The sequence below is a fragment of the Salvia splendens genome, chromosome 19, assembly GCF_004379255.2.
Source record: "Salvia splendens isolate huo1 chromosome 19, SspV2, whole genome shotgun sequence".
Lineage (NCBI taxonomy): Eukaryota > Viridiplantae > Streptophyta > Magnoliopsida > Lamiales > Lamiaceae > Salvia > Salvia splendens.
The window spans coordinates 14,748,347-14,774,955 of NC_056050.1; the positions used below are offsets into that span (position 1 = coordinate 14,748,347).

At 37.0% G+C, this 26,609-nt stretch overlaps 2 protein-coding genes and 1 pseudogene across 2 annotated transcripts; 2 read left to right on the plus strand and 1 right to left on the minus strand.

Moving 5' to 3' along the window:
- The first annotated feature begins 506 nt into the window (after positions 1 to 506).
- LOC121779063 lies at positions 507 to 2,670 on the plus strand (annotated as a pseudogene).
- Positions 2,671 to 6,714: 4,044 nt separating this feature from the next.
- Positions 6,715 to 7,572, minus strand: LOC121779064 (protein MAIN-LIKE 1-like). The gene has a single exon (XM_042176412.1). The coding sequence runs from the start codon at positions 7,570 to 7,572 to the stop codon at positions 6,715 to 6,717; it is 858 nt and encodes a 285-aa protein (XP_042032346.1).
- Positions 7,573 to 15,084: 7,512 nt separating this feature from the next.
- LOC121778418 lies at positions 15,085 to 19,098 on the plus strand. Its single transcript, XM_042175772.1, has 3 exons — positions 15,085 to 15,322; positions 17,912 to 18,033; positions 18,598 to 19,098. The coding sequence occupies exons 1-3, from the start codon at positions 15,187 to 15,189 to the stop codon at positions 18,916 to 18,918; spliced, it is 579 nt and encodes a 192-aa protein (XP_042031706.1). The 5' UTR covers positions 15,085 to 15,186; the 3' UTR covers positions 18,919 to 19,098.
- The last annotated feature ends 7,511 nt before the right edge of the window (positions 19,099 to 26,609 follow it).

The window sequence follows — 26,609 nt, forward strand, 5'->3', positions numbered from 1 at the left end:
TTAGCAATTGTGTTGTCCATTTTACACTATATTGAATGCTAATGGAAGGAGTATGAATGATGCAACTCGTGCTTAAAACAATTCAAACCGTCCAGATCAAAATCTAATCAACTCCTATGCATACTCATAACTTAAAAGACTACACAACGGAAAGCCACGAAAAGAAATAGGTCTACTTTTTTATTCAAGTTTAAATCTCATCAGAAACCAGTTGGATTAGGACTACATTTTTTCTTGATTTGTTTCAAGTTAAAATCTCTTTAGAACCCTTTTCAATTAGGGTTACGATTTTCCCTGATTTTGATTTCAAGTTTAATCTCGTCAGGTACTTGTTGAAGTGGAAGTAGGGTTACGGTTTTTGTGGATTTCAATTTCAAGTTTAATCTCTTCTGAAATCTCTCGTTTAATTAGGGTTACGTTTTTTCTTTATACTGCTGATTTGAGTTTAAATCTTGTTGAATAGAGAGAGATGTCGGATCAGAAACGGCCGCGTATCGCCCCCCGCAATGATACAGTCCCATCACTATGGCCCTAACTACTATAAATTGCATAGGTTTGTTTGTTGAAGCCTAGTTTCATATGCAACTTGCTTTTTTTCTAACTTTCTTAATATTTATTTTCACAGTTTACCTGTACCGAGACCTGGCCAAATTCTAGGCATCGTGGGAAACAATGGCATTGGAAAATCTACTGCAATTAAAATTTTGTCTGGGAAGGTCGTTATAATGTAACTTTCTTTAACTATTCACCTACCCTTCTTCCTTCTACATGTTCCTTCTTTTACATGTTCCTTCAATTTTCTTTTACAGAATCCACCTGATTGGCAAGAAATTTTGGATCATTTTAAAGGAACTGAGCTGCATAATTACTTCACCCGTATTGTTGAAGATAAAGTTAAGGTGCTAGTTTCAAAGTTGCATGGCTTTGATATCATATGGTGATGCATTATTCTCACAGGTAACCTTCAAACCCCAGGGCGTCGTTAACGTCCCTACAGTTCTTCAAGGCAACGTTGGGCAAGTTCTTTCCAAGGTACATGACATGAGAGAGATGAAACAAGAACTTGTTGCTGAACTCGATTTGATTCAGCTTATGGACCGTAATGTGGGAGATTTATCTGGTGGAGAGCTTCAGAGGTTTACAATAGCCTTTAATGCTATGCGGAAGGCAGAAATCCATCTGTTTGATGAGCCATCAACTTTTCTTGATGTTAAACAAAGACTAAAAGTTGGTCGAGTTGTCAGATCCTTGGTTCAACCTAATAAGTCGGTGATGTTCATTTTTTCTGTTAACTATGAAAATTTTACGCTGATATTTACGACCTATCACCTTTGTTTTCAGCTATGTGATTGTGGTAGAGCATGATCTTAGTCTGCTTGACTATTTATCGGACCAGATATGCTGCTTTTATGGGAGACGTGGTTTATATGGGGTAGTTACTCTTCCAGTCTCTGTCAGAGAAGGAATTAATGTTTTCCTGACTGGGTTTGTGTCTACTGAAAATCAGTTTAGAACTAAACCTCTTAAGGTAATTCCTATTTTATTGCTATTACCTCTCCTTACAGCTGGCTGCAGATGCTCCACAAGAAAGTGCTGAGGAAAGTGTTCAAACATGTGCAAGACACAATTATCCAAGCATGACTAAGACTGATGGAAAGAAACTTCAAGCTCAAGGTTCTGGAGGGTGAATACACTGATTCTGAAATTATTGTGCTGCTTGGTGAAAATGGGACAGGAAAGACAACCTTCCTACAGATGCTGGTACATTTTGTTGTATAGTCAGTTTTGCTTTTAAAAAACATGTTGATTTATGCTGAAACTGCTGTCTTTCCCAATGTTAGGCTGGTCATTCGGAGCCTGATTCAGGAGAAGGATCTGATGTGGAAATTCTTAAGTTCAATGTCTCTTACAAGGAACAGAATGTTTGTAAACCATATGTTGAATTGTAATATTCGTCATCTGTTCACGTATCCTCATTTTGTATCGGCTGTGTTCAAGCCTCTGTTGATTGAACATATTCTGGATAAAGAGTATGTGGATCTTTCTGGTGGAGAATTACAGAAGGTTGCTCTCGCTCTTTGTCTTGGAAAGGTGAGGTCCCGTCTGATCCGTATGATTGTTATCCATATTCATGTTCTATATTACTCAAGACCTAAATTTGTTCATAATCATCAAATTGTGTGTTCTGTTTTTCCCATGCTTATTGTGCATTGCGCATATGTGGCACGAAAAATTTACACGTAATTTGTGACTTGTCATCTTTGTTTTCAGCTATGTGATTGTGGTAGAGCATGACCTTATTATGCTTGAATATTTGTCGGACTTCTTGTTATGGGAATCCTGGTATAGATGGGGGAGTGAGTTACTCTTCCATACTCTGTCAAAGAAGGAATTGATATTTTCCTTGCTTGATTTGTACCCGGAAAGTTTCGTATTAGACAAAAATCTCTTACATTTAAGGCAAGTCTTATTTTATTGCTGCTAACATGTGGTATTTGGGCAACTGAGATGCCAATTCCATAAAATGTCGTAGGCTGAAGAGATTCGACGTGTAAGTGATGAGCAAATTGAAACAGGTGCAAGGCACAAGTATCCAAGCGTGCCAGTCACTGGATCAACTTGGCATGCAACGGCTTGATCAACAGCTTGATCAACTTGTCGATCCAGTGACTTGAGATCATGCATTGCAGCTTGATCAGCTTGACGGTCCAGTGACTTGAGATCATGCATTGCAGCTTGGAGAAAATCGGATCTGTGGGGGAGTATACCACTAGAATAACGAAAATGTACCCACTTTGTTAATTGTTCCAGATATGGGAAACACGCCACCGTCGTTGGCGTTTCATTAAGTAAAAACGCCAACCGTGATGGCGTTTTACTTGTAATTTGTGTATTAAAAAAAATATGGTACTTATTTAAAGGCGCCAACTAGGTAGGCGTGTTTGTTTAAAAACGCCTTCAGCGTTGGCGTTTTCTTGTTGTTTAAAACGCAATACTCATGGGCGTGTTTAAGTTAAACACGCCATTTAGGTAGGCGTTTTTATTTCAAAAACGCCATCCACATGGGTGTGTTAGCGTTGAACCAGATATCAGCAAGATTTCTCCCAAAAACGCGAACCCTAGCCACTTTCCCTCCCCAATTGCAAAAACTCTCGAAAAACCTTAAAAAACCCTTGCTCGGATCGACACAATTGGCGATTTGTGAATCCCGTATACCACACAAGTGTTTGGGTACACCAATATTCTGGGGTGTTCAATCCACTCAGCCACCCAGATTATTGGGACGTGTCTGAATGGACTTTGCAGTGTTCACGAACTCAGTTAATGCCTCGAAGTCGCGGTCGTTACCGTACAACTAGCATTCCTAATCAGATGGATGTCCGTGAAACTGACCAGCCACGAGCTCGACGACGTTGTACACAATGCCGTCAACCTGGTCACGACAGGCGCAACTGCCCGACTTCTTGATTGCTTGGACTTATGTATCGATAACTACTTGGACTTATGTATTGATTACTTATTTAGACCTATGTAGTATTCAAAATGTTACTGCTGTAGACTTATGTGTTGATTATTGTGTGGATTTGAGTAGTATTCAATATGTTACTTCGTTGGATTAATATAGTGTTCAATATGTTACCTATTGTAATGCAGGGCAAGGAAAAAGGAAAAATTGAAAAATTGGAAAATGTTTCTGCTTAGAAACGCCAGGCGTGTTGGCGTTTTTCGTAAAATGCCGACCAGATTGGTGTTTTTATTCAGACTGTTTGACATCAAATTTCCAACCGTTTCTACTCGATCCTGCTTATTATTACAATGCTCAACTCAAAAAACAAATATAAGTATAAACATAACAATGTTCAACTCAATAATCAAGCAAAAATAGTTGTTGAAATGTTACAATGTACAACTCAATAAACAAACAAAACTATAAACATTACAATGTTCAACTTAATAAATAAACAAAAATAGTCGTTGAAACGCTCAATCATCTCTCCTCTTCCGCATAAACAGGCCACTAATTCCCTTCCCGATTCTGGAGGTAGGGAGTCTAGACGGAGGAGTATCTTTCACAACGGTATTCTCTAGATCAACCCCAAAAAAGTCGTCTCGCACAGAAGACCGACGTGGAGATTGGTGGACATCACTGAGACCGATATCTTCACCTGTACCACCAGTGTGGCTGACAGAGTGACGACCCCGAATGGCAGATCTTGGTGGAGGTGGAGGCATAAAATCGTCATCGGAATCATCTACCAACTGAGCATCCATCCTTGAAGATGACGACTCTCCACCAGCTTTCTTCTTTCCACGCAGCTTCCCTTTTTGCCTCACGGGCATGTCAATGTCCAGCTCAGAGTGCTGGGAAGGACGGTAGTCCATCGTCTCAGCTTCCCCAGATATCTGTAGACCATCTTTAACCATCCTCGAAATGGTGAACAAATCCGGCCGTCATGTCATGTCTTGCTCGCTAAGAAAGTGGCGTATTTTGTGAAGCGTCTCTACCTACAATTTTCAGTGTTAATTACAATTCATCATATGATTATAAATAATGAGTAGTTGTTGAAATTTACCGCGTAGTTATGAGAGGCCGTCGTTTCATGGAAGCCCTTGAAAGGGTTGGCAGCGGAAGCGTGCGTTCTAACGGATCACACAAAACTGATCTATTTAGCAGATTATTCAGACAAACTCTATTCGCGTAATTATCACATGTATCATGCTCGCAACTTGAATTATAAACATGTTTTAGCACAAAATATCCCTAAAACATGCGTACTACGGAGTTAGCCAATTTACCTCGTTGATTCACTTGAGAATCGAAGATGGCTTGCGTGTTGTCTACGTGAAGATCTTGAGAACTCGACCTCGGATCTTCTGACTGGTGTCCCGGACTGTAAACTGATATTTGTGTGGACAAATCTCACCAGTGTACTATGACTTAAATAACGAAGACAGAAAACTGCTCACGGAAGGAGAGCAATTTTTGATTCTCTCTATAGATGGAGATGGACGAAAATTATGATTAGGAAAAAGTGTATTTTCTGTCTCCTTTATTCTCCTATTTATATTAAGTCACATATTGGGCCCAATTAGGGATCTAAGGAAGAATTTGGATATGACCTCACCCAATTAGTTTTTTACTAATTAAATTGAACACACAATTTAGTACAAGCTTATACTGGAATATTACAAGCAGCCACTACAGAAGTAATTTTGCACTGCCTTTCCAAATCCGAAATTACAAGTATTCCGGGTTTCCTTTTGTGTGTGTAATTCATTTCTCGTGCTTAAGATAGAAACATCCATTAATCAATGCCTGCTATGGACTTAATTAATTAGCATATTTTTAATCTCCAAGAGTGGACTTAGCAAGAAACTCTTATTTATTATTCATAGAGTAATAAAACTCCAACTAGCTAGGTTTCGAATAATAAAACCTTGTTTCGAGCTCCTCTTGTGGATGTTATCAAACGAGACTCTCCTCGCGCACGATTCAACATAATAGCAATCCTAGCACCGCCAGATAATGATCACCACTACACAATATACCTGGATCGTTGGGTGACGAAAAACCCGCACCTTTGGTAAGTCAAAGTAGTAGATACTCAATATCGTATGCTCAATGCTAACGTACATTGATTAAGAAATTAATTATCAAGACCTCGTGTTTCAGTAGATAGCATCAAGACTCGTCTTGCTGTTAGATCCATTCAGTGCTTACCACACCAATATCATCTTATTTCAATAAGGCTTAGAAATAGTCGGACTGACATTGCAACCTTTCACGATAGGTAGTCTAGGCCTATCTAGGTTGTGAAATTATAATTTTTCTTTGTTCAGGACTGACCGCGTACCTTAAATTGAGCGCAACCCACAACCAGTCTACTAAAACAAAGACTTAGACTTTGTTATGTTCGCTTGTACATTTAAATATGCAATAAACATCCATCAAATGTAAAACATAATAACATCATGACAAAAATAATCTGTTGCATTCATTGGAAAATAATAATTAGAGTTTTACAATATTCAATCACTCGAATGGTGATTTCTAGTATACAAACCCTAACAGCCCTCCGGAGCATGCACGCCAGGTTTTGTTAGGTACACCACGGTTATCCGGCGAAACCAATCCATATACTCATCAGTTGCAATAGGCTCCATTGAGTACTCCAAATCAGTCCACACCATGTTGTGCATATTATCCCAATCCTGTATATGATTAGCGTGCCACTCAACCCAATTCCGCCCAGATTTGCCACGTCGATCCTGTTTTGCAAAATCAGTTTCGTGGAACCGGTCAACAAGCGGGATATACTGTTGGACAATCCCAAATTGTCGCAACACTCGCTGTGGCAAGTGTGGTTCAACCATATTCCAGCAAATAAGTGTTGTGATCGACGTCCATATAGGACGACCGGCAACACAAACATCCGGCAGACTTCGCGTGACATACGGCCTCCAAATAAACTAAATATGAAACATATTTAGTCAAAACAAGTTCAATCAAAACAATAAACAAACAACAATTTAGGTTACGTAAATTACATGGTTGGCGTGCATTATGGAGAACTGATCTCTGAAAGTTTCAATGCAATGCCCGGGTGCTTTTACATAAGAGGTCGGACCAGTCTATCTACAAAAATTAAATTATGAGCGAATAACACGAAAATTAATAAAAATTATGCTTAAAAAAAGTAATTAGTGAACAACTTACGCGACTGCACATGGTACGTAGTCTATGGGCACGGGATTTAGCATCTTCGGTCTAATAATTGGGATTCTCTCCCAAGCCCACAACTGTAACAAAGTAAGAGCTCCCCTGACATCAGTCCTCTTAGCAAGTGCAGCTTCACATAGATTGTGGTACAAGTAGGCAAGAGTCGCACCACCCCAGCTATAGCTAGCACAACGTTCTACATCCATGAAAAATTGAAGGTAGAAGAATGGAATTTTATTACCGGAGGCGTTCGGAATCAACAGACCACCCAGTAACAGCAAACAATAAACACGAGCACGTTGAACGTATATGTACTGGTCGTGGTCATTACTCAACTCAATCCTCAGTTGATTTGATAAGCTTGTCTGCTTCCAGTTCATTTCTTTCAAATCAACTGCATCTGGAATAAAGCCAAGAAAATCCAGAGAAATGGTCTTCCAATAGTTGACATCCTTAGTGGGGATGTAACCCGTCAGAGCATCACCGTCAACTTTGAGGCCCCATAAGACCTCCACGTCTTCTAATGTCACTGTCGCTTCACCGACTGGAAAGTGAAACGTGTGAGTCACTGGCCTCCATCGTTCAATCAATGCGGTGATAAGATGGTGGTCATTATCTTTCGGTTGACCACACCTCAACATCCCGCCAAACCCCATCTCGTCAATTACTGCCAAAACACGAGGATGTATGGGAACATCCCAAATGATTCCTTCGTATCTTCTGCAGCGTACATCTTCTGATGGCACTCCTGCCCATATGTTATTAGAGACGTGTTGTCTCTGCAGATACAATACGAAGGGGTCCTCAGGACCACATAAGAGTCTTCGGCGAGCACTTGAAGATGATGTCATAGTTCACCTACACAACATTCACAATTCAAATGAAACAATTCACAAACCTAAACAATTTCAGTACTTGGATACTATTTAAGTCAATATCACAAAATGAAACACCAATATCAAATGATGCACAATACACAAATGCACAAATTCACCTACACAAACATTGCACAAATTCACCTACACAACATTACACAAAATTATAACACAATTCACCTACACAACATTAACAATTCAAACTAACCAATATACATCAACCTAAACAATTGCAATAATTTGTCATTATTGAACCCAATATCAAATAATGTAATACCTAAACCCAAATAATGCAATACACTTTAAAACACATATAAACCAAATCAAGTTGTCCAAATTTTAACCTAGAACAACACTAGGGTTTAGGTTTTTAATCAAGTTTATACCCTAACTACACACCAATATCTCAACTATTAATCAACAATAATGTCAAACAAGCCAATATGCTAAATAATAATTCAACACAATATTTCAACTCAATTCACGACCCATTACAAACCCTAACTAACTATCCAACAATTACTCTAATAATGTAAAAGATAAGCATACTAACCGAAAAATTGATGAAAATGGGGAAGAATAGCACCGATTGATCGAGGGAGGGAGAAATCACGGAGAAGAGGACGAATTCGCGACGAGGAGGCACTGCTTCGGATAAACTCGCGAGGTGTGTGGTGTGAGTTTCGCGATTTGAGGGAGGAGAGGATGATATATCAGTCTGTAAAAACACGCCACCAGTGTTGGCGTTTTTCAAATAAAACACGCCATCCTCTTTGACATCTTTTCTTTAAACACGCCATTTATTTCGGCGTTTCTTTGTTGATTAAAACGCCAACGCTGACGGCGTTTTTAACCAAAACACGCCAACCTAGTTGGCGAGTTTAAATAAGGACCGTATTTTTTTAAATTCACAAATTAAACATATAACGCCAGCGAGGTTGGCATTTTTACTTAATGAAACGCCAACGAGGGTGGCGTTTTTCCCATATCTGGAACAATAAATAAAATTGGTACATTTTCGTTATTTTAGTTGTAAACTCCCTCACGGATCTGATTTTCTCTTGTAGCTTGATCAGCTTGACTATCACTTCTAACTAGGGATGGGAAATTATAGCAAAATACCGAAATACCGGACTTACCGTACCGGAAAAATACCGAAAATACTGATTTTTTGGTATACCGCAGTTTTCGGTACGGTATGATACCGTACCGCAGTGTTTCGGTACGGTAACGGTATCAATTTTTCTATACCGCGGTATACCGGTACACCGATAGATTATTATTATTATTATATATATATATATATATATATATATATATATATATATATATATATATATATATAGGGTTTTGATCTATGCAAAACTAGATTTAAATACAGAAACGCAGAACAATATCATAATTAGGTCACTTTTAGGTCATAATTAGGTAATTTTTAGGTCATGCTAACAAAGCATGACCTAAAACGATCTTAGCATGACATTAAACTCAAATATTATAATATGACCTAAAACTGCTTAATTATGACCTTCCGTGTTCTTGGTTAATTATTGACCATTAGATCATCTAATCCTAGGGCCAAGATTTGGTCTGCATTTCTGGATTTAAACACATACTTATTTTGATCATCTCCCTATATATATATATATATATATGATTTTGATCAAAACAAGAATGGCTTTAAATAAAGAAATATAGGCCAAATGTGATCCTTAGGATTTGGCGAGATCATCTTGAGATTAAAAGATCTAAAGGCTCAATTAATTCCCTAAATCTTATTATTTTATTCACTAAAAATCCAATAAGGTTACTAATGTCATTAGCTACATCTCGATTGTTATGGCAACTCCTATAATCTTGCTATTTCTCTTTCGACTAACAAATCATATGCGTGAATTATGAGTTAATATTCCTCAACTTCATCTCCTTCGTATCTTCATCTTCTTCAGCCGATGTACCATTAATCTTCCATTATACTTTTTTTCCATGAAGATTTATTATTTGTGATTAAGTAGTTTCCAGAATATTCGATTTGTTAATATCCAGAATCAATCTCTCGTCGCATCTGTCTGTATCCTTCATCGGTAATTTTTTCTCCGGATCCAATATGACTATAAGTTAATACTCCGTACCATTGCTCTCTCATCTCCTTATTTACTTCATCAGTTTGTTATCATTTTGTAATATATAAATTCAGTTTTGTAATTTTCATCGATTTTGTTTCATGATTTGATAACTTTCATTTGTCGGTTTTTTTTCTGGCATAGATTTTTGTACCTTCTTTTTGCCAGATCCAATATATACTATAAGTTCATCTCCTTTTTTCAATTCAGCCGGCGGTTAATGTATAACCCAGAGTTTTAGTTTCTGAATTTTCATTGATTTTGTTTAATGTTTTGATTACAAAATCTGTTGTTTATGTCTTTGTATAGATTCTCGTTTCTTCACTCCAAAAATAGAATCTGAAACACCTTATACTTCGCATGTAGATAATCAAGCATCCTACAATGACATTATTGAGAATACAGGTTTCTGTGACTGTAATTTTGTTGTTATGCTCTGATTCTGAATTAGTCAGTGTTCATAAATGTTTTCGAAGGTACTATGTATGACTTAACTATGGGTTTAGTATGACATATAATTGTTATGACCTCAGTCCGCATTTAGCATGACCTAATGTTATGAACACTTATTTGTGTACTTGTTCTTTTTTAACTTTTAGTACTGTTACAACCCTGACTTATTAATAGTATTATTATGACATGATTTCGTATGACCTTAATTCGCACTAAGCATGACATACCGTTATTAGCACTTTTTTTTCAACTTTTGGTACTGTTACAACCATGACTTATTAATAGTATTATTATGACATGATTTCGTATGACCTTAATTCGCACTAAGCATGACATACCTTTATTATCACTTATTAGAAACTAATTGAGGAATTTTATGGGTCAAAGGCACCCCAGAAAGTAGTTGTTCAACCACTTGAAGTCGTCAGCATGAAGGGATCTGGTAGTAGACTCCTCTCAAGAGTGGAGAAGGCTTTGAAACTTAAGAGCAAACCTTTGCGTTAATGTAAGAAATGTCAGGAGTGGGGTCACCACGATTCAAGGAATTGCGACAAATTCAAAGAAAAAGAAAAGCGGCGGTCTAGAAAAAATTCTGAAGTTTGATACGATGTATTCTTTTTTTTGAAGTAACGTTAGTTTAAATTTTTTTTGGACTCCATTTTATTTGCAATGTCAGGTTGTTTGAAATTACTCAGTTCGTTCAGTTTTGTATGAGGCATTCTGGTACTCAGTAGTTTTATGTCATGACTTGAATATTGGATTATTATGACCCAATTTACCCATACGTTTCCATGACTCAAATATTCATTTATTATGACCCAAAAGAACTTACGATGTTTGGGTTGTTGTTTGTGTATTCTGCGTTCGTAATACTTTTGTGTTTATTTTGATATGATAAAAACAAGAGAATAATTGTGTATTTTACTTCAGTTTGTTTGATATGAACATTTCGATCAGAATTGGATAAGACATTCTGGTACTCAGTAATTTTATGTCATGACTCGAATGTTGGTTTATTATGACACAAATTAACCATACGATGCTATGACTCATATATTCATTTATTATGACCCAATGTATTGAGTAATTATCATCACACGGTGTTTCGTCGCCAGGAAACAAGAGGAAAGCATTACAAGGTGTTTCAGAGTACAGTTTTACTCAAACTACTAATTTTTTATTCAAAAGTCCAATTTTACGTCATTTTAAGTGCAATTTTCTGTCAAATGACTGAAAAATGGATGGAGAAAAGGAATAGGTGTAGTTTGGGTCATTGTTGTTGTATTGTTGGGTCATACCATCGTACGGTTAATCTTTAAATTTGTAAATATCAACATAATAATTGTACAGACGACGTTTTGACTGCTCTGTTTTTTACTAATTGGTACAATGCAGCATCAGCTGGATTACTAGTACATTGAGACTCCAAAAATTAATACAGATGAAATAATATATACTAACAATAACATCAAGCTTACATACATAAAACATGGTCCACAAAACGAGAATAACAAGGTCTAAACATCGTTTAATTAAAATAGTGGTAATATATAAAGAAATGAACAACAATTTTCAGTAGTTTTAGGTATGACTAACTATAGATTAAAGATCAGTAGTTTGCTATCATCTTTTCTACGTTGATCTTTGTTATCTTGCTCTCCTTTCCATAGTGTTTGGATGCCGCCTCTTTATTCAATAATACGCTATGATTATTCCCTGCATAAAAATGAGGTTAATACTGCGGCATACTCGTCATTAAATAACAATTGTGTAGTTGAGATACAATTACAATCATATCAAGTTATGATTAACCTGGTTTTGGGTCATGGATACAAAATCCAGAAAACAGAGGTACAGAAGGTAAATACAAATATGTTTAACCTGGTTTTGGGTCATGGATACCAAATCCAGAAGTGTTTAGAGTCGAACTTTTAAATATTGATTATGAAAAAAACCCCGAACAAAAAATGGAGTGCCCAAAAACAATTAAAACTTCATTCCTTCAAATAATAACCCAGACAATGTAGGGTTACTTGCACTGTTGCTTTTCGACTCGTCACAAACTCCTTACACTATTTATAGTTTAAGTTAGAATTAATGCATTTAATTAATATGTTAGTTTAAGTTAAGAGCTCCTTTACTAAGTGATGTCTCATTACACTTCAAAATTCTAATTTAATTACACTAAAAAATCAATCCCAAATTTACGGCCTAAAATGAAAAGTGCAAGTAACATGGGACGGATGGAGTATGTTATAAATCAATCCTTTTCCTATATTTCCTCCTTTTTCCTTCTTAATATCAGCCATTAGATTAGAGAAATGGACGGTCAAGATCAACATGGGGTAATTAATCCCGTGTTGCATTATTTGTCCTATTTTGTGCATTATGAGGTTACAATAGTAATCTAAAAATGGCTGGAAACCGCTACGAATAATGCACCACATGGTCACGAGTAATGCATATAATTGCCTATATAATGCACAATATGTGAACTGCAATGCATACGAACAAGATGTGCTATGCTATGATGTTTGACACACGTTTCTTGTTTCCCCTAAGGGTTTAATAAGCTTAGGGGCTAGGGTATAGTACGTACGCATTAATAACAAATTATAAAACGATACGAATAATTCACCAAATTGTCACGAGTAATGGATGTTATTAACTATATAATGCACAATATGTGAACTGCAATGCATACGAATAAGATGTACCATGTTATGATGTTTGACACACGTTTCTTGTTTCCCCTAAGGGTTTAATAAGCTTAGGGGCTAGGGTATAGTACGTAGACATTACTAACAAATTGTTGTTATTGGAATATACGTATGTGCATTATTTGGTTTAGGTAGTGCATTATGTAGCTGTTAATTGTCATTATCTCAGAATATTATGCATTATTAGAGGTATTGTGTATATGGGTTAATCAACGGATTGAAGATTACATACGTGCATTTAGTAATGTCTACGTACTATACCATAGCCCCTAAGCTTATTAAACCCTTAGGGGAAACAAGAAACGTGTGTCAAACATCATAACATGGTACATCTTATTCGTATGCATTGCAGTTCACATATTGTGCATTATATAGTTAATAACATCCACTACTCGTGACAATTTGGTGAATTATTCGTATCGTTTTATAATTTGTTATTAATGCATACGTACTATACCCTAGCCCCTAAGCTTATTAAACCCTTAGGGGAAACAAGAAACGTGTGTCAAACATCATAACACAGCACATCTTGTTCGTATAAATTGCAGTTCACAAATTGTGCATTATATAGTAAATTATATCCATTACTCGTTACCATGTGAAGATTACATACATGTCTACGAATGCATAATATTCTGAGATAATGACAATTAACAGCTACATAATGCACTACCTAAACCAAATAATGCACATACGTATATTCCAATAACAACAATTTGTTAGTAATGTCTACGTACTATACCCTAGCCCCTAAGCTTATTAAACCCTTAGGGGAAACAAGAAACGTGTGTCAAACATCATAACATGGTACATCTTATTCGTATGCATTGCAGTTCACATATTATGCATTATATAGTTAATAACATCCATTACTCGTGACAATTTGGTGAATTATTCGTATCGTTTTATAATTTGTTATTAATGCGTACGTACTATACCCTAGCCCCTAAGCTTATTAAACCCTTAGGGGAAACAAGAAACGTGTGTCAAACATCATAACACAGCACATCTTGTTCGTATGCATTGCAGTTCACAAATTGTGCATTATATAGTCAATTATATCCATTACTCGTTACCATGTGAAGATTACATACGTGTCTACGTACTATACCCTAGCCCCTAAGCTTATTAAACCCTTAGGGGAAACAAGAAACGTGTGTCAAACATCATAACATGGTACATCTTATTCGTATGCATTGCAGTTCACATATTGTGCATTATATAGTCAATTATATGCATTACTTGTGACCATGTGGTGCATTATTCGCAGATACCAAAATGTGACAGTTACTTTTCCGTCAAATGTCAATAATAACCCTGTAATGCATACAACCACCTTCTATAATGCAACACGGAACCAGTTTTATAGAATCAATCTGATCCGTTGATGCCTTAGATCTAACGTGTAATATTAAGAAGGAAAAAGGATCTAAGATGTGAAAAGGAGAATAACGCTCCCCTATATATATATATATATATATATATATATTAAAAAAATTAAAAAATAGAATTCTCTAAAATTTTAAAAAAATAAATGTAATATATATTACATTTATATAGGGTTTACGGTATCGGTATGGAATTTGGACATGCCGTAATTTCCGGTAAGGTATGCGGTATGACACAGTCGGCTCCGGTATACCGAAAATTCGGTACGGTATCGGTATGGAATTTTGACATACCGTAATTTCTGGTACGGTATGCGGTATGACACAGACGGCTCCGGTATAACGGAAATTCGGTACGGTATCGGTATGGAATTTTGACATACCGTAATTTCCGGTACGGTATGCGGTATGACACGGTCGGTACAGTATACCGTACCGACCCACCCCTACTTCTAACACCTCTCCCTCCACTCCCTAAGCAGCAGCGCGCAGTCTCTGCAGGGGTACAAGAGCCCTGAGGTGTCCCTCCACCAGCAGATCATAGTTACAAATATTTTCATGTGGTGTATCCCAATCATAGTTACAAATTGTCTTTCCTCCTTACTTTTCTCTCTTTATGCAATTATGATTAACTAGACACACCAAAAAATAATTATTTTAAATTATTAATAAGATACACTGTGAAATAATTTTATCATCATATTTAGGATTAACTCAAATATTTTAGAATATTCTAATTTTTCATTCAATAAAACATTACCATTACATTTTGTAATTGGAAAAAAAAAGAGGGTCTGATTTGGAATGAAGCTCGAATTAATTGAGATATGGTGAAGTAGGTGGTACAGTTGCATCATATAAATAGGAGAGAATGGATGTGGAGTGAAGAGCAGCAAGAGATTGAAAATGGGATCAACACCACCAAAAAGCTCTCAAGTCGTGGCAAAGCTCAACCTCAAACCTCATCCAGAAGGAGGGTTTTATTCTGAAACATTCAGAGACACCTCTGTTAACCTCTCTAAATCTCATCTCCCACCACAATGTAACCTCTTCTCTACTTTTTTCGACCCTCGCTTTCTCACTCTTTTCGTCTCAAATTACATCCCCTAAATTGAGCATGAATTTATCTATTTCTTAGTGGATTTTCATTTTTATTGTTTTTTGTTGTTTATGAGCCTGCGTTTGTATGTCGGTGGGCTTGCTTTCCCTGTTTTAGGTCTTCGTAATTGCTGTAATTTTCTAAGCTGATTTGTAATTTGTTTTTTATTCAATGCATCAATTGACTTTTATTGGTGTTGGTGTTAAGCATGAAGCTCGTTGAAACGCCGGTTTGTTGGATGTAGCAACAGTACTAGCAATGAACTATGCCTTCATTAAGCTTTATGTTGAAGACTTGAAGTCAATAACTTGAATGGTAATTTTTTATAATTATGGAGCTTCATGAACAATTGCTTAACATGTATGTCCCGTGGCACGTAGTTCTAGTTTTGCGTTGGATTTGATCTGTTATGATTAGATTATTCGATGATCTCAATGTATTAAGTAGTGAACCGGCAAAATTCCAATGATGTGATCAACCAAGGTTATATCTCTTTAGAATCACATTTTAGAACTTATAAGATCAGACTGTGGACATTGTATAGTGTATACTGGGAATGGGAAATTTGCCACCTGCGCTCACTAGTGTTTTTACAATTTAAGAGACCTATATAATACTAATTGGTTAGATGTTCCAAGAGACCCTTCTGATGCTACAGAAGACAGTATTTAACATTAAAAGTGTGCAAACATTTTAATGAGCTGAACTTGAACACAGACAGGGCATTCATATTTTAGCATTAGCCTAGATAGATAAAAATAGATACAAGGCCCAAGACCCTTGATACAATTTGAGCTAAATTTTCTTGATTCATATTCCATTGAAAGTGAAATATTTTTTAGTATTGAGGTAAAAATACGTGACCTTAGATCATGGGATCAACCATGTTCAGTTTAGATAGGTTCAGTCCTCTTTTGCATCAATTTCAATCAAACTCAAGATACTGAAACACCGTATTAATCAAGAATATTAGATTAACCAATTCCAAATCTGGAACTCTGCCACTCTTGTCAGTTGGAAACTCAGGTTAGGACTTAACATGGCATAGGTCTCTTAAACAAATCAAAGTATGTTGTCTCATCTCTGAGTCGAGTACCCATCTCCCAATTTTATAGATGGTTTTGTACATCTAAACCAGTGTCACATGCTGAATGCTGTCGGCATCATTTAGTCCATTTTCACCTAGGCTAAAACAACAAAAGGTAGTAGAGCATTTGATCACTTGATTCACTTTCAACTGATCTAGGCATCTAGAGATTTAATTTTGAGAAATTCTTGGCCAACCATATATTTTTAACCATCTAAAGTCAATTGCATTTACTTCCTCTCTCTGCTGGTTAAACCTGCAAGAGTGACTGTATCTCGCAGAATTTGTTAAAATTCAAGTTAAAAATTGGATTATAGTAGTAAATATGAAGTGTATATAATATTTTATGAAGTCTTGAGGAAAATGTTAGTAGCCCATGATTGTTTTGTCTTCCATGCATAAGTTATGGTACTACTGTAGCAGTGCTATGCAACTAAAAGTTGGAACTCTATGAACTTTTATGGGTTTTTTTTTGCATTGCTCACGCATTATTAGAATTTTGTCAATTAAAAGACAAACTTCCCTTCCCTTTTTTCAATTCAAATTTCAAATCACCCTCAATGTTGATTCTTCGCCGCCTGGGGCTGTAGAAAGTTTCAGGGGTTAAGCTGTTTTCCATTGATGCAGTAATATAAATTTTTAGTAGAGAGTCAGATATTGGTATAGCCAAGTGGATCAAGGCAGTGGATTGTTAATCCACCATGAACTGGAGTTACTTTCGTTTCACCCCCCAAACTCTATTATCGCTTATCCAGTTTGTGTTTCTATAATTTATTGAGTTTCCCTTTTTATTTGTGTTTTTATAATTTATTAAATTTCCCTTTTTTTGTTATTTTTATGAGTGATGATAGTGTTTGCTGATGTTTCATAGAATGATTTTCCTAATATTATGAAAGGCCAACAGCAATTATTTTAGTATTTTTCCCTTGAGTAGAAGTTGTAATGGTGATACAATAAGTGTAAAAGGGAAAGTTGTAGGGGCTAAAATTACACAACTTAATGTACAGTTGTATACACTATACAGAGTCATAGATGAAGTGATACTCAGAAGATATTTGGTGGAGCAAAGGAACTAACCTTTTTGAGGTGAATCAAATCTCCATATATAAGTGTGCTTTTTTTATGTTGAAATTCGAAAGAATGTGTTTCAATTTGCTTACTCAATTTTATGAATTTGTTGGCAATCCCTGATAATTGTATTCACGCTGCTTAGATTTGGTGATGGGATGTTTTTTCCCCACGACAAGCATGCAAGCATCTGATGATAACAAAGCAGTGTCTCAACTGATTCATTGCTCCACTGCATTAATTTTTTGGCTTTGTAGCTGGAATATTATCATTATTATTCACTATACTAGAACTTAAGAATTCTAATACATGTAGAATGCGGGTGTAGTCCTAGTTCCTCATTTATTTTTCTTAGTCTTGATTCTAATTTCCTGCAGATAAGGTTGATCGACCTGTCAGTACATCCATATACTTCCTATTGCCTTCTGGAAGTGTTTCTCACCTCCACCGCATTCCCTGCGCAGAAGTCTGGCATTTTTACTTGGGAGAACCCCTAACGGTATGTCTACATCGACCTCTAATATGATATCTGAATGCTCAAATAATCTTAGCATTTAGTTAATTGGATTCAGATTACTAATTCCTTAAAGGGCATTCTCTTGATGGAAAAGGTGGAAAGCAAATATTTTCACTATTTCCCAATCTTTTCACATGTTCAGTAAGTTGTGGATAATTTTCTCTGGGCAGGATAGGATTTTCTTTTTGGGCAGCTTGTTTTCCCTCCATAAATCACTCCATGAAATATACTATCACATTTTATCATGTTTTTTTCTCCCTAGAGAACAAGGGATACAAAAAGATGGGAATGGGATGAAAATGGTGGGAACCAATTATCCCATCTCTTCTTATTTCTCGAAATAAATTTGCAACCAAAGAGAATGCATCCTAAAAGATATAGAGAGAAGTACTGATTTGATTTTCCTTTCTTTTGTCACATGATTCTTGCCTCGTGTGATATGCGATCTTGTAAGCTGAAAAAGTGTGGTTTTACGATTCATTTTGTCATGTACTAAAACAATAGGTTAAGTCATGTTACTTATCTCATACCAATTTTCAATCTCAGGTGGTAGAACTCAATGACAATGATGGGACCGTAAAATTTACATGCCTTGGACCCGATCCACTAGCTGACAATCAAGTAGTTCAGCACATGGTGCCTCCAAATGTCTGGTTCGGCGCATTCCCTACACAGGATATCGACATCTCATCTGATGGTGCTGTTAAACGAGCCACAAGGGATCACGAAGCACACTTTTCTCTAGTGGGATGCACCTGCGCGCCTGCATTCCAGTTTGATGATTTCGAGCTGGCAAACCGCACTGAGCTCGTCTCTCGCTTCCCCAAGTACGAGTCTCTCATCACTATGCTCACCTTCGCTGAATGAATTACCTTTACGTGTCACTGCCACAAATGATGTTTTTCTGTATGGTTTGAGGTGTTTACAAGTATTTTTCTTTCATGCTACGTTGATCTGGTCTCTTATTTCGTAGTATTTTGTATTATGATGAATGGATATTTATGCAGCTTGTTGATTATGTACACGAATAAAGTGTTGCTCTGATCATATTCCCACTTACCAAGTCATATTAATTAGAACATGTCAAACTGTCTCTAAGGCCATCCGCAACGCTGTTTCTTATCCGTCTCATAACCGTCTCATCTCTTAACTATTTATGGGCCTCACTGTACTTTTCACTCCATCTCTTAACTAAGAGACAGCACCTGCAACTCTTCATCTCTTATCCGTCTCTTAATCATCTCATCCCTTAACTATTCATTCAATTTCATTTTTATTTTTATTTCCAACAAATTCAATTAATAAAAACACACTTCATTAAATAAAATAAAATTACAACTTAAAATCCTAAAAAAATACATAATTAAATTCGTGGAAAAATAAATAAAAAAGACAATTTAAATTACAAATTTATAGAAATTATAAAAACTACTCTGACGGCGAATCATCCCCCGAAGGCGGTGCGGTGCACCGAATGGATGCGGAATACCAAGTTGTCCCGCCAGATACACAATGCCGGCATGATGGGCTTGATATTGGGCGGGCGTCATCCGGGAAGTGTCTGCCATCGTGGCGGTGAAGTACATGGACATTAGGGAGGAGGGCGGCCCTTGGGAACCCGTCTGGCTTGATTCATCTCGGCCCCTCCTCCCTCTAGCCGCCTTGGTCCCTAGCGGCCGATGGCGCACATGGGAGGACCCCCCTGCATCGTCTGTCGTGCCCTCAACCTCCTGCGAGGTAACCTCTTGTGCGGCGCTGCCTGAACTACCCCCACTAGACGAGTATTGGCCACCCGCCGTGTGCTTCGTGCGTTTCGAGGTCGAGCCCGTGCTTGACTGGACATCGCCGACCCACCTTTCGACGTCTTTGACGGCCTCCCAAACATCGACATGTTTGAATTCTTTGCCGTTGTCGTCGAAATAGACTCGCAAAGCCGATCACAGAATGTCGGCTCCAGTGGCTCCGCTTTGGTAATGAGGCGCTTCATTCTTGTAGATGCCGTAGAACTTTTTGACCTCTCTGTCGACTCGGTCAAAATGACTTCGGAGCATCTTCAATGTGCGGCGGCGGGACCCTTTCGGCTTAATCTCGTTGTAGGCCTCAGTGACCTTTTCCCAAAAGCACTTCCGGGATTGTTGATTCCCGACGATGGGATCATATGAGACGTTGATCCAGGCGTTGTACAGAGCCATCATGTCCTTGCGGCTGTACGGATGACGGCCTACATCCTCCTCCTCCTCGGCCGCCTCCTCCTCTTCCTCCACGGCGTCGAATGCCCTGGAGCTTCCACCGCCTCGTCCTCCTTCCGGATTGGGTTCATCCGGATAATCCTCCCTAATTTGGGATAATCCCTGCGAATAGCTCGGGGCGGAGGGACAAACGTATGTATCCACATCAAAATGTGGTGGTTGGTACCCCGCCGGCGTCGACGAGCCTTGGGTGCCCGACGTCGACGAATCGGAACCACCCAAGACATTGTACATGCCCCCAGTCGCCAAACACGTTGATGTCAAACCCGCCGGAAATTTTGTGATGAAAATTGGAGAGGTTAGATGAAAACTGGAGAGAAAATGAAGATGATTTGGAAAGAATAGATATGTGTTTGTGTGTATAATGAGGATGGAATAGAAGTATTTATAGAGTAAAAAAAGAAAAAAAAAACGGTCGAAAACGGTAACATTACCGTTTGAATTTTTAATTTTAATTTTTTTTATTAAATTCAATTTTTTAAAAATAAAATGATTTATTGCGTCAGCGTGACGAAGCCCACTCGCGGGCGTGTGGCAGCTGGCGCGCCAGCTGTCTCGGTGGGACGGACGTCTCGGCGAGACCGGGATGAGACGGGACGCTGCAATGCGTCTTGCTGCCGTCTCGTCTCGGAGGGACGAGATACGAGACACCTCCACGACGCTTTGCGGGTGTTCTAAATATTGAAAATGTTGGAAACACTTCTACATCACCTGACTGCTAAAATCACACTTTTCCAGATTAGCATCACTTCTTATTTTATTTTCTTTTGGTAATTGCAAACATGTAACACTTTTTTTAGGCCAACATGTAACACTTTTTTTCCAACTCCAATTGAGTTCCTTACTCTATAAATTAGCATTTTAAAATGAATAAATAGACTATAACAGTAGAAGAAATATCTCCCGAGGATTGTTAAACTTTCAATTTTCCTCTAATTTTGCCAAGTTTCCAGCGGAGTCGAATTTGATATGACCCATTGAAAATTGGGAGTAACCAAAAATAATTCGATGATAAATGGTCAACTAATTAGCAATCACAAATTAAGACCTAATCTTAACTATTAGTTCAGTTGATATAGTAGTTAAAATAATGTCACATTGATTATATTTTAAATTAAAAAAATTATTAAATAAATTTAAAGGGTATTAATAGCAATTTTTTCTCATCAAAATCATCTCAAAACTTTAAATTTACGTAACTCTCTCGATTATATCATATTAAAGATAATTTTATAAGGATTCCAACGAGATCTCAATTGCATATGTTCCGATGATGTTCGGGCGATGAAATTTAATAAAGTATATTTCAATTTTTGTACATGTTGATAAACAGATTTTATCAACAAATACAAAAAAAATCTTAGTAGGTAAAATATCAATAAAACTGTGTTGATATTTTCTTGTACTTGTGTTGATATTCTTTTGTCATATTGTTGATATTTGTAATATACTATGTTGATATAAAAACACCCACGAAAATTATCATATGAAAACATAATGACAATATTACTATTTTGTTGATATTTTGTCTACTATTTATTAAAATTTGTGAGTTTAAATCTCATCCTCTCATTTCAAAATCAAAGGGTGTAGATTTAGTCTTGGTTTTAGATTATAGAGTTATAAGCATTAGAAAGGACCCACTTACTAAATACTTATATGATATTTTTATTAAAATTGTAATAAAAGTATGCCATTTTTTAACAATAGCACACCTTTTCATTTTTTTGGTTCTTGGCAATTGAAATTCATTCCTTTTTATAACTGCTGTTGTTTTTCAATAAAAACGACTTTTTCCAAAAAAAAAACATAATAAATTACGACTCCAAACTAATTTCTAGTCAGAGACGGAATCAGAACTTGAAATGAGCCGGTGTTGAAATTTAACGATGCGTACGGTAGGACACGCGATGCTTCTAGAATCTCCGGTAGTGGCCTTTTCTAGTGGCTCATAGTGCTATATCTAGGATTTTTTATTTGCGAATTGTAAGAAAATATTAGTATACACAAGTATACTAATATCTTCATATATTACAGTGTATCTTGATATCCTAAGAGTTCACAAATTAAGTTCTTAAAATATTAATTTGACCTAAATATGGTACTCCAACCATCCGTCATTACTTGTCCTACTTTGACTTATTTCAATATTAAAAATGTAAATTTAAAATGATAGAAAAAGTTAGTAGATAGTGAATCGTTTTATATGGAGTATTAATTTTATAATTAAATATGAGTGGATTGTGGATTTATTAGTAAATCAATACGTATTGGCATAAAGACCGAAAATAAAATATGAGAAGAATAATTACTTTTATTAGTAGTAATTGATTCTTAAAACAATTTTAGAGATAGAAAAAGTAATAATATATTCTTAAACTAATAATCACCCTAAATAAGAAATCAAATTATCTAACTGCTCCTAATCACATAAATAAAAAAGGGGATATAAACGTTGGGTCTGTTTATAAGAGCACCCGCAACGCGTCGCGCGGGTTCATATCTCGTCCCTCCGAGACGAGACGACAGCGAGACGCGTTGCAGCGTCCCGTCTCGTCCCGGTCTCGCCGAGACGCCCGTCCCACCTAGACGGCTGGCGCGCCAGCTAGCCACGTGCCCGCGCGACGTGGCACGCGCTGGCGCTAGACGTGACGCCCACTCGCCGACCCGCGAGTGAGCTTAGTCACGCTGACGCAATAAATTATTTTTTTTTAAATCCGAATTTAATAAAAAAAAATTAAAAATTCAAACTATAATGTTACCATTTTCGACCGTTTATTTATTTATTTATTTTTCTTTTTTTACTCTATAAATACTCCTATTTCATCCTCATTATACACACAAACACACATCTATTCTTCCTAAATCATCTCTATTTCCTCTCCAATTTTCATCTAACCTCTCCAATTTTCAGCACAAAATGTCCGGCGACGGAAACTATGGTGGCTCCGGCGGGTTTGACATCAACGTGTTTGGCTACTGTGGGGGCATGTACAATTTCTTGGGTGGTTCCGGTTCCGGTTCGTCGACGCCGGGCACCCAAGGCTCGTCGACGCCGGCTGGGTACCAACCGCCCCATTTTGATGTGGATGCATACCCTCATCCCTCCGCCCCGAGGTATTCGCAGGGATTATCTTAAATTAGGGAGGATTATTTGGAAGAACCCAATCCGGAAGGAGGACGAGGCGGTGGAAGCTCCAGGGCATTCGACGCCGTGGAGGAAGAGGAGGAGGCGGCCGAGGAGGAGGAGGAGGATGTAGGCCGTCGTCTGTACAGCCGCAAGGACACGATGGCTCTGTACAATGCCTGGATCAACGTATCGTACGATCCCATCGTCGGGAATCAACAATCCCGGAAGTGCTTTTGGGAAAAGGTCACCGAGGCCTACAACGAGATTAAGCCGAAAGGGTCCTGCCGTCGCACATTGAAGATGCTCTGAAGTCATTTTGACCGAGTCGACAGAGAGGTCAAAAAATTCTGTGGCATCTACAAGAATGAAGCGCCTCATTACCAAAGCGGAGCCACTGGAGCCGACATTCTGAGATCGGCTTTGCGAGTCTATTTCGACGACAACGACAAATAATTCAAACATGTCGATATTTGGGAGGCCGTCAAAGACGTCGAAAGGTGGGCCGGCGGTGTCCAGTCCAGCACTGGCTCGACCTCGAAACGCACGAAGCACACGATGAGTGGCCAATACTCGTCTAGTGGGGGCGGTTCAGGCAGCGCCGCATAAGAGGTTACCTCGCAGGAGGTTGAGGGCACGACAGACGATGCAGGGGGGTCCTCTCGTGTGCGCCGTCGGCCGCAAGGGACCAAGGCGGCTAAAGGGAGGAGGGGCCGAGACGAATCAAGCCAGTCGGGTTCCCAAGGGCCGCCCTCCTCCCTAATGTCCATGTACTTCACCGCCACGATGGCGGACACTTCCCGGATGACGCCCGCCCAATATGAAGCCCATCATGCCGGCATTGTGTATCTGGTGGGACAACTGGTATTCCGCCTCCATTCGGTGCACCGCCACCGCTTTCGGGGGATGATTCGCCGGCGGAGTAGTTTTTATAATTTCTATAAATTTGTATTTTAAATATGTCTTTTTTTATTTATTTTGCCACGAATTTAATTATGTATTTTATTTTATGATTTTAAGTTGTAATTTTATTTTATTTAATGAAGTGTGTTTTTATTAATTGAATTTGTTGGAAATAAAAATAAAAAATAAAATTGAATAAATAGTTAAGGGATGAGATGGTTAAGAGATGGATAAGAGATGGTGGTTGCAGGTAGGGGTGGGTCTATACGAGATATCGTATCGAAAACATTGTATCGTATATCGTATCGAAAATATCGATATGAAAGAATTTCATATCGTTATCGTATCGAAAGTTTCGATATATCGAACTTTCGATATGGATAATATCAATATCGTTATTGTATCGATATTTCTATATATCGTACCGAAATTTGATATATCGATATATCGAAATATCGATATCGTATCGAATACCTGTATATCGAAAATTATAATTTCAAATATGTTTCAATATATACAATATATTCGAATATTCGATATAAAATGATATATAAAACGATATATTGCGATATAAGAAAATTCATATCGTTATCGTATCGAAAACTTACGATACGGTATCGTTTCGTATCGAAAATTACGATATATCGAAAATCCGATAATTTTTCGATATTTTTCAATACGATACGAGCGATATATCATTTTTTCAATATTTTTCCCCAGCCCTAGTTGCAGGTGCTGTCTCTTAGTTAAGAGATGGAGTGAAAAGTACAGTGGGGCCCATGAATAGTTAAAAGATGAGACGGTTAAGAGACGGATAAGAAACAGCATTACGGATGGCCTAATTCCTCCTCTATTCCTCTCTCTGCTGTCCTTCCCCCTTCCCTCTCTCTCCCCTGCATCTTCTTCCTCCATACGCGGCTGCTCTCTTTGGAAAAACCCAAATATAGTATAGGTGAATCTGGGAGGACAGCGACAGCGGAGCGGTGGCTTGGCTTATTATGTTATCTCCATCCTTGTTTCTATTTCATCACCTCAGATTTTCGCATCCTTCTTTCGTTATATAATTCCAAAAAAAATATTTTACTAATATTAATATGAGTTAGAACTTCCCAAATTGTTTAAATACACACGGGTCAAACTCAGTTTCATAAAATTCTTTCATTCGTAACAGGGCATGCACAGTAGCGACTACCAAAGTTCCGTTGGGTTTTAACAATTGTACATAAAAAAATCCGGTGATGCACAATTATATAGAAAAATATAAAACAAAAAATATCAACAAAATTATTAATGTGTCAATAAAAATAATACAATTCACAATTTTACAATTTTTATTAAGACTATATTAATTAGTTATTAATTTAATATAAAATAATAATTGTTATTATTATTATTATTATATAATATTATATGATTCATAATTTAAATAATTATACTATAATTATTTATTATTTACTTACTAGTTTTTAGTATTATAATAATTAAATATAATTATAACTATAATTATAATTAAGTATATTTGAATGATATTAAAAAATAAATTAATTATTAATTTATAACATCAAAATAATAAAATTAATATTGATAAGTAATAATAGTGTTAAGAGTGAGGAGAATGAGAATATATTATAATATCACTTTTGGTACTAGTTTTGTGTATGCCCAAAATATCTTCTATAACACTAATGGAAAAATGTATTTATTTAGAGGACGAAAATCGCATCAGGTATAAAAAATGTGATTTATAAGTACTAAAAATGATATAAAATAAAGATCAAATACTATTTATGTGGGAAAGTGCTGAGTTATATACATTAAACTGCTGAGCGATGGTGCTCGCATATCATTTTCCACGTAGAGGTTTATCATTTCCACGTAGATCTTTAAATATCTTTATTTAAAAATGGAGTTATAATGTACTCCCTCCGTTTCACTATAGTTGAGTCATTTTTCCATTTTGAGAAGTTTCTTCATAGTTGAGTCATTTCCATATATGGTAACTTTTTTCTCTTACATACTTTACTTTCTCTTATTTTATTCTCTCTATTTTATTCACTTTATACTTTATTCTCTCTACTTTTTCTTCTCTCTTACTTTTTAACTATTTATTTAACACATCCAACATCTTTTTTAGACTCCGTGCCCAAAAGTTACACCTCAACGGTTGTGAAACGGAGGGAGTATTGGTAGTTGATGGAGGTATAAAATAGGATGGTTATACTACCCTACCCCTACCCCTACCCCTACCCATCTTCTTACATAAAATGTAGTAGTTCAAT

Coding starts and splice junctions, on each gene's coding strand:
- LOC121779064 (XM_042176412.1), bottom strand. CDS start 7,572: ATGACATCATCTTCAAGTGCTCGCCGAAGACTCTTATGTGGTCCTGAG.
- LOC121778418 (XM_042175772.1), top strand. CDS start 15,187: ATGGGATCAACACCACCAAAAAGCTCTCAAGTCGTGGCAAAGCTCAAC. Junction 15,323..17,911: donor ATCTCATCTCCCACCACAAT/GTAACCTCTTCT, acceptor AATTTCCTGCAG/ATAAGGTTGATCGACCTGTC. Junction 18,034..18,597: donor ACTTGGGAGAACCCCTAACG/GTATGTCTACAT, acceptor TTTCAATCTCAG/GTGGTAGAACTCAATGACAA.